General features: G+C 61.9%; 1 protein-coding gene across 1 annotated transcript; it reads left to right on the plus strand.

Annotated features, from left to right (window-relative positions):
* Positions 1 to 697: 697 nt before the first annotated feature.
* On the plus strand, positions 698 to 3,184 carry LOC126381269 (uncharacterized). Its single transcript, XM_050030770.1, has 2 exons — positions 698 to 2,935; positions 2,984 to 3,184. Exons 1-2 carry the CDS (start codon positions 698 to 700, stop codon positions 3,182 to 3,184), a joined length of 2,439 nt encoding a protein of 812 aa, XP_049886727.1.
* The last annotated feature ends 8,380 nt before the right edge of the window (positions 3,185 to 11,564 follow it).

An 11,564-nucleotide genomic window follows, 5' to 3' on the forward strand; every position in this document is an offset into this window, starting at 1 on the left:
ATCCCCGCCACATGGCGGCGAGGAGGAACACCGTTGGGTTTTAGTGGGTATACCGGGTTTCCCGGGGAGTCCCACATAACCACGTCGTCCCCCCGGGCGGCGTGGTATGCGTAACGCATTTCCCAACGTTAAAAAAAAAAAAAAAAAAAAAAAAAAAAAAAAAAAAAAAAGGTTCCCCCCCGTGTCCCGTGTGGAGTTGCTGATCTCCCATCGGGCGCGTCCCCAGGTGGCGGATAGGGGAATGCCCTCCCAGTAATGGGGGGGTACCGGCTTCGGCCGGCGCGGACCAAAACAGCGTGGTGGAGTCGCTCTCGCTCGTGGCCCTCTGCAGGGACGAGGTGGTGCGCAGAGTGGACACAGGAGGGCGACTATCCGACGGCGTCTCTGGCTTCGGCCAGATGACAGGGGCTTCGGCCCCACCGTTGGCAGGGGCGGCGGGTCCGGCAGCAATGCCGGGCAATGGCTTCGGCCACCGTCGGCCCGACCCGTAGCCCAGACGCAATGCTGTCTGGAACGGGGGCCGCCTCCGCATTGAGCGGAGGGGGCCGCGAGGAAGAAAACCTCTGAAAAAATCACCGTAAGCCTAAGTTTGTGGTGCCCGGCGAGGGGCTGTATGGTCTGACGCTCAGGCCGTTAGGGCACCCCAGGGAGCTCACCCTGGTAAATAAAAGAGACCGCCAGCTGAGGCTCAGCTACAATGGATAAAGCGATCAAGAAAGTTAATACCCACGCCGGTAGCCAGGAAACTGGTGAATCCGGTCTAAGGTCCCCGATCGTATGTGGGGGGGACTGCGACCGCTTCGTGGGCTCACCGAGCTCCCGTGAACAAGGATTGGACAGGGTAGACTTCTACCCGGCGTTCAACGCCAAAACCGGATACGACACTCGCGCATCAACACCGTCTGCGCTTCCCGAAGCGCGGGTGGTGTTGGAGCGCTTATCACCTGATTTGACCCCAGCACCAAGTGCTGAAGTTGCTGCCCCTGGGCCAAAAACCCAGAGACGGCCAAGACGGAGCGGTCCTAGCCTCGTTTCATCTTCGGATGAAACGAGTAGTCTACGGACCGTCTGCTCCATGGAGAGCATAACCTCCCTCCCAGAGGGCACACTGTGGCGCAAGCGCAAAACAGTTGTGCTCTCGGACCCGTCCTCTGACGAGGGGGACCGAGCTCCGGTTACGGAGCTCGGTTCACCCGTCATGAGGGCGCGGGCCAAGAGAGGTAGAGGTCGCCCTCCTACTACCGGAGAATACGTGGGTCTTGCCAAGGCCAAAGCGGAGCTCAACCGCGCCAGGCGGGAGGAGCTCCTGCTTGAGGCTGAAATGGCGGTGGCTGAGTCAGCCAAAAAAGTCTTCGGCCTACGAAGCTCCGGCACACTGCCGGAAACAGTGACGATGGTGGCAGGAGCTGATCCCGCCCCTACACCTGGTACAGAGACGGTCGCCGCTCTGTACCAGAAGGCGAAGGATGCTGCCGGCGGTATAGAAAACGTGGCTAGCAAGTCGGGCAGATTAAAGGGCACTTTCGTCCGTGCCCTAAGGGACTCCACCAGACTTATTATGGAGGTCCTGGACGTTCTCCGCTCCACGTCGGTGAGCGAGGAGACGCGCAATCTGCAGGCCGAGAACTCTCGCCTGCAGAAAGCGATCGACGACCAAAGGAAGGAGATGGAGACCCTTCGTCTGGAGATGCGCCAAGTGAGGGAATCGCTGGGCGCATCTCAAAGCATGAGACCGCCAGCGCCAGCGCCTGCACCGCCAATGGAGACCTCGCTCGTCTCCGAGAGCCCGCTCCCGGAGCCGGCCCCAAGAGCTGCAGGCGCCAAACCGGCAAAGAAGACGGACCCGCCGCTGCGCAAGAGCAGTAGAGCCACGTCCGATACTGACGGAGACCTTGCCGCGCAGATCATAAGCCAGGTGGGCTTTATGATCGATGCGAAGTTGGCAGGTCTAGAGGACAGGCTCCTGCCTCCAAAGACGTTGCGCCCCCCGTTAGCGGCGGACCGCAAAAATGCGCAGTCCTATGCAGCTGCGGCTAGGACCCCCGCTGTCTCAGCGAGGACCCCCGCTACAGCTGCCACCAAGAAGGCGACTGCCACCGCAGCCGGCACCACACGTGCCACGCCGCTCGCGGCCTCTCAAGGCCCAGCCGCGGCTGCTAGTGGCCCTACCTCTGCTCCTCCCAAGAAGAAGAAGAAGAAGAGGGGCCCCAGGGGGAGGAAGAAGGAAAAGAAGGCAGGGAACGGCGGCCAAGTCGAGGCCCAACCCCTACCTTCTGGGTCTGCCGGCGACGGTTGGACCACCGTCGGCAAAGGCCGAATGAAGAAGGCGGCTCCCACGCAACAGCGTCCCAAGGTGCCCAAGATGCGCACACCCCGCACAGCGGCGGTAGTGCTGCATCTGCAACCGGCGGCAATGGAGGGGGGAACCACCTATGCGGATGTCCTGAGGACGGCTAAGGCCAAGGTGAATCTCCAGAGCCTGGGGATAACCAACCTCAGGATCCGCAAGGCGGTGACCGGCGCGAGAGTGTTGGAGCTCGCGGGCGCCACGAGCGCCGAGAAGGCCGACACCCTGGCTGAAAAGCTCAGGGAGTCGATGAGCGGGGACGTGGTTAAAGTCTCCAGACCCATCAAACGCGCAGATATGCGAATTGTGGGTCTGGATGACTCCGTCTCCGTTCAAGAGGTGGTGGAGGCAGTGGCCACGGCCGGCGGATGTGCGACGGACGCCATCAGGGCCGGTGTCATTCGCGAAGGCGCGGGTGGCATGGGCTCCCTGATGGTGAGCTGCCCTGTAGCAGCTGCTAAAAGGGTAGCTAAAGGTCGCCTCCTGGTCGGCTGGACCTCTGTCCAGGTGAGGGTGCTGGAGCCGCGTCCGCTGCGGTGCTTCCGATGCCACGAAACCGGACATGCGCACGCCATGTGCGAGTCCGAGGTGGACCGGAGCACCCAGTGTTTCCGATGCGGCCAAACCGGCCACCAGTCCTCACAGTGCTCCGCTACCCCGCACTGCACAGTGTGCGAGGCGGCGAGAAGACCGGCGGAGCACCGATTGGGCAGTTCAAAATGTACTGCCCAAACGAGGAACAAGCGGAAGGTTCGCGATGGCCCTCAGGCCTCCACGCGACCTTCCCGCCCGCAGGCCGCGGGACGAGTTGGTGCTGAGCCCATGCATACCAACTGACGGCTCTGTGTGGTGTGGTGATGGTCTCGGTTACGCCCTGGGAGACCGGGGCGGGAGACCAGACCAGCTTGTGTGGAATCTCACTTCCACCACCGACGCACGCCGCTCAAACGAGCGGAGCGGGGCGGGGATGGCGGGCGGATGTCGGCCATCTTTCGCCCAAACACCGACGCGGGTCTCACCCTGTGTGCACTGGACGTGAGGAGGAGGGCACATAAGGGGGAGACCCAGGGAGCCACGGGCGGCAGACTCGGGGGAGTCTGTCGTTCCAACTTTCAACTGGCTCGAGTAGGCGCTGCGTGCGTGTTCCGCGCACGCCACTCACGACGAGGCGAGGCCTAACAGGCCACCACTGCCGGGTCGCGGAAGAATGCTTCGGCGATTCCCGGGTCCTGGCACCACAGTGGACAAGTAGGAACACCGTTGGGTTTTAGTGGGTATACCGGGTGGCGACACCCGGGGAGTCCCACATAACCACGTCGCCCCCCCGGGTGGCGTGGTATGCGTAAAGCATTTCCCAACGCTAAAAAAAAAAAAAAAAAAAAAAGGTTAGGTTCCCGTGTGGAGTTGCTGATCTCCCATCGGGCGCGTCCCCAGGTGGCGGATAGGGGAATGCCCCCCCAGATATGGGGGGGTACCGGCTTCGGCCGGCGCGGACCAAAACAGCGTGGTGGAGTCGCTCTCGCTCGTGGCCCTCTGCAGGGACGAGGTGGTGCGCAGAGTGGACACAGGAGGGCGACTATCCGACGGCGTCTCTGGCTTCGGCCAGATGACAGGGGCTTCGGCCCCACCGTTGGCAGGGGCGGCGGGTCCGGCAGCAATGCCGGGCAATGGCTTCGGCCACCGTCGGCCCGACCCGTAACCCAGACGCAATGCTGTCTGGAACGGGGGCCGCCTCCGCATTGAGCGGAGGGGGCCGCGAGGAAGACAACCTCTGAAAAAATCACCGAAAGCCTAAGTTTGTGGTGCCCGGCGAGGGGCTGTATGGTCTGGCGTTCCAGGCCGTGAGGGCACCCCAGGGAGCTCACCCTGGTTAATAAAAGAGACCGCCTGCTGAGGTACAGCAAAAAAATGGAAAAAGCGGACAAGAAATTTAATACCCACGCCGGTAGCCAGGAAACTGGTGAATCCGGTCTAAGGTCCCCATTCGTATGTGGGGGGGACTGCGACCGCTTCGTGGGCTCGCAGAGCTCTCGTAAACACGGACTGGACAGGGTAGACTTCTACCCGGCGTTCAACGCCCAACCCGGATGTGACTCTCGCGCGTCAACACCATCTGCGCTTCCTGAGGCGCGGGTGGTGTTGGAGCGCCTACCAACACCTGACATGACCCCAGCACCTAGTGCTGATGACGCTGCTCCTGGGCCCAGCTCCCAGGCTGTGCAGCATCGGATCAGTCCTTGCCCCGCTTCGTCTTCGGACGAAGCGAGCAGTCTAAGGACTGTGTGCTCAATGGAGAGCGTGACCTCCCTTCCGGAGGGCAAGCTGTGGAGAAAGCGAAAGACAGCTTCGCTTTCGGACCCGTCCACTGGTGACGAGGGCCAAGTGTCGGGCACGGCACGCGGCTCGTCCGTCGTCAAGGCTCGGGCTAAGAGGGGTAGGGGACGTCCTCCCACTACCGGTGAGTACGTTGGCCTCGCCAAAGCCAAGGCCGAACACAATCGCGCTGTACGCGAAGCGCTCAGGCTTCAGGCTGAGCAAGAGGTGGCCCAAGCGGCCAAAAGAACTTTCTCCTTCCGACGCTCTAATCCGCCGTCGGAGACGGAGACTCCACGTTTGGACTCGGGCTCAGAAGCCGCCGCACCGACGGCTGCAGAGCTCCATGAAAAGGCGAAAGAGGCAATCGGGATCATCCAGAATGTCGCTGTGAAATCGGGACAACTGAAGGGCACGTATGTACGCGCCCTGAAGGATGCCGCACAGCTGATCCGAGAGACTCTGTCTGCCCTGCGCGCTACATCCACTAGCGATGAAACGCTCAAACTGCAGGAGCAGAACACTCGCCAACAGGCGAAGCTAGATTCGCAGCAAAAGGAGATCGATATGCTCCGTGACGAGATGCGCAAACTCAAGGACTCTCTGAACGCTTCCCAGAGAATGCCTCCGCCCGCTCCTGAGCCGCTCGCAGAGAGCTCGTGCCCGGAACCGGCCCCGAGAGTTGTGCGCCCCAAACAGACGATGAGGACAAACCCGCCGCCGCCTGATGGCAGTCGAGCCGCGTCCGAAAAGGACGAAGACCTGGCCTCGCGGATCATTAGCCAAGTTGGCTTTATGATCAACGCGAGGCTAGCGGGTCTGGAGGACAGGCTCCTGCCTCCTAAGGTGATGCGTCCCCCGCTAGCGGCGGACCGGAAGAATGCGCTCTCCTACGCAGCTGCGGCCAGGACTCCTACTGCTCCAGAGGAGACCCATGCTGCTTCCGTAGGCAGGAAGACGACCGTCACTGCAGTTGGCACTACACGCGCCAATCCGCCAACGGCCTCACGGGGCCCAGCCGCGACTGCAAGTGGCACAACCTCCGTGACCCCCAAGAAGAAGAGGGGTTCCAGGGGGAGAAGAGGGAAGAGGGCAAGGAATAAAGGCCAAGATGAGGCCCAACCATTGCCTTCTGGGCCCGCTGGCGACGACTGGATAGTTGTTGGCCGAGGCGGGAAGAAGAAAGTGGCTTCTGCTCGACCGCCACAACGCCCCAAGGCGCCTAAGCTGCACCCACCGCGCACAGCTGCGGTGGTTGTGCAACTGCAGCCAGCGGCCGCGGAGAGTGGAACGAGCTACGCGGACATCCTGAGGGAGGCCAAGTCCAAAGTGGACTTGCAGGGTCTCGGCATCTCCAGCCTCAGGATCCGCAAGGCGGCAACCGGTGCGCGAGTGCTTGAGGTTGCGGGCGCTTCCAGCGCCGAGAAGGCAGACTCCTTGGCTGCGAAGCTGAAGGAGTCTATGAGCGGAGACGTCGTAAAAGTCTCCAGACCTACTAAATGCGCTGAGATGCGCATCGTGGGGCTGGATGACTCCGTCTCCGCTGAAGAGGTGGTAGAGGCAGTTGCTAAGGCTGGAGGCTGCACAGTCGAGAGCGTCAGGGCTGGGGTCATACGCGAAGGAGCAGGCGGTATGGGCTCAATCTTGATAAGCTGCCCCGTAACAGCTGCCAAAAAGGTGGCTCAAGGAGGTCGCCTCTTGGTGGGCTGGACTTCTGCTCAGGTGAGGGTGCTGGAGCCGCGTCCGCTGAGGTGCTTCCGGTGCCTCGAAGTCGGGCATACGCACGCCCTGTGCAAGTCCGAGGTGGACCGGAGCACTCAGTGCTTTCGATGCGGCCAAACCGGCCACCAGTCGTCGCAGTGTTCCGCTGCCCCGCATTGCACAGTGTGCGAGGCGGCGCGTAGACCGGCGGAACACCGATTGGGCAGCTCAACTTGTACTGCTCAATCCAAGAGCAAAAGGAAGGCACGCAGGGGCCCTCAGGCCCAGCCGCGACCTTCCCGCCCGCAAGCCGCGGGACGTGCCGGGGAACCGATGAGCACCAATTAATGGCCCTCAACGTTCTGCAAGCCAACATCAATCACTCTGCCAGAGCCCAGGATCTGTTGCTCCAGAGCATGGCAGAGTGGTTGATTGATGTGGTGTTTGTCTCAGAACCGTACTCGATTCCGTCCAGAGACAACTGGGTGGGAGACCGGACTGGCGTGGCGGCGTTGATATCGCGGACGGGGGCGGGATTGCCTCCATTCGAGCATGTTGTGCGAGGTGGAGGTTGTGTCGCTGCCGTCTTAGGGGATACCACACTGGTCAGTGTGTACTTCTCGCCAAACCGCAGCCTGTCCGACTTTGAGCAGTTCCTGCTCGAGGTCGGTGTGCTTGTGGGGCGGAGACGCACTGCCCGTGTGATTGTCGCCGGCGATCTCAACGCCAAGTCAACAGTCTGGGGAAGCCCGTCGACTGACGGCCGAGGAGAGGCGGTGGAAGAGTGGGTGCTGACCGCCGGATTGACCGTTCTCAACCGTGGATCGGTGAACACGTGCGTGCGGCAACAGGGCGGCTCTATCGTGGACGTAACGTTCGCGGACGCCGCCCTGGCGCGCTGTGTTCAGAGCTGGGAAGTGCAGGAGGAAGCGGAGACGCTGTCGGATCACCTGTATATCCGTTTCAGTGTCTCCGCACTCCCTGGTACCCCGACGAGCCCGATCCCAGTTCCGGAGGAGAACGGTCCCAAGTGGGCGTTAAAGCGGCTCGATTACGATGCCCTCGAGGAGGCCACCATTGTCGAGGCTTGGCTGCAGCCCGACTGTGTGCCGGAGGTCGAGCAGGAGACCGAGGCGATTCAGCAGGCGATGACGAGGGTGTGCGACGCCTGCATGCCCCGCGTCAGAGCGCTTCCCTCACGACGAGCTGTATACTGGTGGTCCGCGGAACTCACGCGGCTTAGGCAAGCCTGCGTCGAGGCGAGACGCCAGTATACAAGGAGTCGAAGGCGGCGCATCAGGGACGAAGAGGTCTTGGCGCGAGCCGAAGCGTCCTATAGGGAGGCCAAGAGGGCTCTGCAGGTAGCCATTGCTGAGGCCAAAGATGCGGCGGAACGGGAGATGCTGGATTCTCTGGATGTCGATCCGTGGGGGAGGCCGTACAAGATGGTGAGGCGCAAGCTTCGACCGTGGGCCCCACCACTTACACAGAGTCTTCAGCCACAGCTCGTGAGCCGCGTCGTGTCCGCCCTGTTTCCCGACAGGGCCGAGCACACGCCCCCAGCAATGGTGCTGCAAGACGGCACGGCAGATGCCGAGGACGAGGAGGTGATTCCACCTGTAAGCGAGGCCGAATTGGAGGTTGCAGTGCGGAGACTGCAGGCCAAGAACACCGCCCCGGGCCTTGATGGCATACCAGGGCGTGTCTGGGTCCTCGCTTTACGGGTGGAAGGCGGTCTTGGGCCGAGGTTGAGGGACCTCTTCACGGGGTGTTTAGTGAGAGGTCACTTCCCTCGCCGGTGGAAGACTGGGAAGCTCGTCCTTATTCGCAAGGAGGGCCGACCTGCTGACTCCCCGTCTGCTTACAGGCCTATTGTCCTGCTGGACGAAGCCAGCAAGTTGCTGGAGCGAGTAATCGCCGCTCGTCTAGTCGAGCACTTGGAGGTTGTCGGTCCGGACCTGAGCGCATGCCAGTTCGGTTTCCGCAGGGGCAGATCCACCATCGACGCAATCGCGCGGGTGAGGGCCCTAGCGGACGCCGCTGTAGCTCAGGGGGAGGTCGTCTTGGCGGTGTCTCTGGACATCGCCAACGCCTTCAACACCCTGCCCTGGAGCTGCATCAGGGAAGCGCTCAGGTACCACAAGGTGCCCCCGTACCTCCGCCGGTTGCTGGCGGCATACCTCTCCGTGAGGGCCGTTAGCTTCCCGGCGTCCGAGGGATGGCGAGAGTGGTCAGTGTCGTGCGGTGTCCCACAGGGTTCGGTCCTCGGTCCGCTCCTGTGGAACATTGGCTACGACTGGGTGCTGCGTGGAGCGAATGTCCGAGGGGTCGACGTAACTTGTTACGCCGACGATACCCTCGTGACGGCTCGAAGCAGCACGTTCCGGGAGGCCGCCATTCTCGCCACGGCGGGTGTGGCCCATGTGGTGGGCAAGATCCGGAGCCTGGGGTTGGAGGTGGCTCTGACTAAGTCGGAAGCCATTTTCTTCCACGGCCCCCGTGCGGCGCCACCGGCTGGTGCGCATATAGTGGTGGGGGGAGTCTCCATCGGCGTCAAATCGACGATGCGATACCTGGGCCTCGTCCTGGACAGCCGGTGGAACTTCCGCGCACACTTTACCGGGCTAGCGCCGAGGCTGATTGCGGCCGCTGGCGCGCTCAGTCGGCTACTTCCAAACATTGGAGGACCGAAGGTGGGCTGCCGTCGACTTTATTGTGGTGTGGTAAGGTCGATGGCATTATACGGAGCCCCCATCTGGGTGGACGCCCTGAGCGCCCACAATAGGGCTCTGCTGAGACGGCCTCAAAGGGCCATGGCCACAAGAGTGGTGAGGGGGTACCGTACCATCTCGTTCGAGGCTGCCTGCGCCTTGGCCGGTACCCCCCCATGGGAGCTGGACGCCAAAGTTCTGGCCGGTGTGTACAGACACACGGCTCGAGCGCGTGCCGATGGTGGAGCGCCATCTCCGGAGGAGATCTCGAGACTGAGACTTAACGCTCGTCGAGATACCCTTCTGAGATGGTCGCGAGCCCTGGAGGCGCCGAGTGCTGGCCACAGAACGGTCACAGCAATCCGGCCCGTTCTGGAGGAATGGGCCGAGAGACGGTTCGGTGCGCTCTCTTTCCGCCTGACGCAGGTCCTCTCGGGGCATGGCTGCTTCGGCAGGTACCTGTGTAGGGTCGCTGGAAGAGAGCCGACCTCGGACTGCCACCATTGCGGTGCCGCCGATGATACGGCGGATCACACCCTCGCCGCATGCCCAGAATGGGCTGAGCCGCGGTCGCGACTCAGGTGCGTGGTCGGCCAGGACCTGTCCCTGCCTGCCGTGGTCTCGGCCATGGTCGGTAGTGAGAGGGCCTGGAGAGCGGTATACTCCTTCTGCGAGGACGTGGTGGCGCAGAAGGAGGCCGCCGAGAGGTCGCGGGAGGCCGATCCTGCGTCCGACCCGATCCGTCGGACTCGGGTGGGACGGAGAAGGTTGGCGCATGATCGGCGCGTCCCGTAAGTGGGGATGCTGGTGACGGATGCGGGGGGCGTCCGTCACTAGCACTCAGTCCCCGTGTTGGTAGGCGTGCGTGTGTTCCGCGCGCCACTAACGATTAAGAGCACCACTGTGCTCACCGAGCCGGGTCCGTATGGACACCGCCTGGGAGTTGCGGAAGTATGCGGGCGCGTCCCCGTGGCTCCCACACAGGCGGCAAGACGAACACCGTTGGGTTTTAGTGGGTAGGCGGGATACTTGAGATCCTGGAGTCCCACATAACCCGTCGTCATCCCCATGGCGGCGGGTATGCGTAAATGCATTTCCCAACGTTAAAAAAAAAAAAAAAAAAAAAAAAAAAAAAAAAAAAAAAAAAAAAGGTTAGGTTAGGTTAGGTTAGGTTAGGTTAGGTTAAACCGGACATGCGCACGCCATGTGCGAGTCCGAGGTGGACCGGAGCACCCAGTGTTTCCGATGCGGCCAAACCGGCCACCAGTCCTCACAGTGCTCCGCTACCCCGCATTGCACAGTGTGCGAGGCGGCGAGAAGACCGGCGGAGCACCGATTGGGCAGTTCAAAATGTACTGCCCAAACGAGGAACAAGCGGAAGGTTCGCGATGGCCCTCAGGCCTCCTCGCGACCTTCCCGCCCGCAGGCCGCGGGACGAGTTGGTACTGAGCCCATGAATACCAACTGACGGCTCTGTGGGTGTGGTGATGGTCTCGGTTTCGTCCTGGGAGACCGGGGCGGGAGACCAGACCAGCTTGTGTGGAAGCTCACTTCCACCACCGACGCACGCCGCTCGGATGAGCGGAGCGGGGCGGGGATGGCGGGCGGATGTCGGCCATCTTTCGCCCAAACACCGACGCGGGTCTCACCCTGTGTGCACTGGACTAGGGGAGGAGTGCACATAAGGGGGAGACCCAGGGAGCCACGGGCGGCAGACTCGGGGGAGTCTGTCGTTCCAACCTTCAACTGGCTCGAGTAGGCGTTGCGTGCGTGTTCCGCGCACGCCACTCACGACGAGGCGAGGCCTGACAGGCCACCACTGCCGGGTCGCGGAAGAATGCTTCGGCGATTCCCGGGTCCTGGCACCACAGTGGAAAAGTAGGAACACCGTTGGGTTTTAGTGGGTATACCGGGTGGCAACACCCGGGGAGTCCCACATAACCACGTCGCCCCCCCGGGTGGCGTGGTATGCGTAAAGCATTTCCCAACGCTAAAAAAAAAAAAAAAAAAAAAAAAAAAAAAAAAAAAAAAAAAAAAAAAAAAAAAAAAAAAAAAAAAAGGTTAGGTTAGGTTAGGTTAGGTTAGGTTAGGTTAGGTTAGGTTAGGTTAGGTTAGGTTAGGTTAGGTTAGGTTAGGTTAGGTTAGGTTAGGTTCGGGACCCCCCCAATGGATTCTCGCCTTGTCGTGGCGGGGGGGCTCAGTAGCTGCATCGGCGGGTGCCGCTTTAGCCCAATGATGCAGTGAAGCTAAGAGGAATCCAGCGCGGCGGTGGCAAAGTCCATCGCTGCGCAACCCGTAACCCCTTAGCGCTTTGTGGTGGGGCGCCAAAGGGGTCGGGGGCCGCCTCCACATTGAGTGGAGGGGGCCGCGAGGAGACAACCTCTGTAAAAAACCGCCAGGAGGGGGCGTTTCGCCTGCGCGCGGCGGTCGCTCGTATTGCACGGCGGCCGTCGGGCCACCCGCAACCCTCGGTATTCCGAGGCGTGGGGGCC

Source organism: Pectinophora gossypiella, chromosome 3 (genome assembly GCF_024362695.1).
Source record: "Pectinophora gossypiella chromosome 3, ilPecGoss1.1, whole genome shotgun sequence".
Taxonomy (NCBI): domain Eukaryota; kingdom Metazoa; phylum Arthropoda; class Insecta; order Lepidoptera; family Gelechiidae; genus Pectinophora; species Pectinophora gossypiella.

Coding starts and splice junctions, on each gene's coding strand:
- LOC126381269 (XM_050030770.1), top strand. CDS start 698: ATGGATAAAGCGATCAAGAAAGTTAATACCCACGCCGGTAGCCAGGAA. Junction 2,936..2,983: donor ACGCCATGTGCGAGTCCGAG/GTGGACCGGAGC, acceptor ACCGGCCACCAG/TCCTCACAGTGCTCCGCTAC.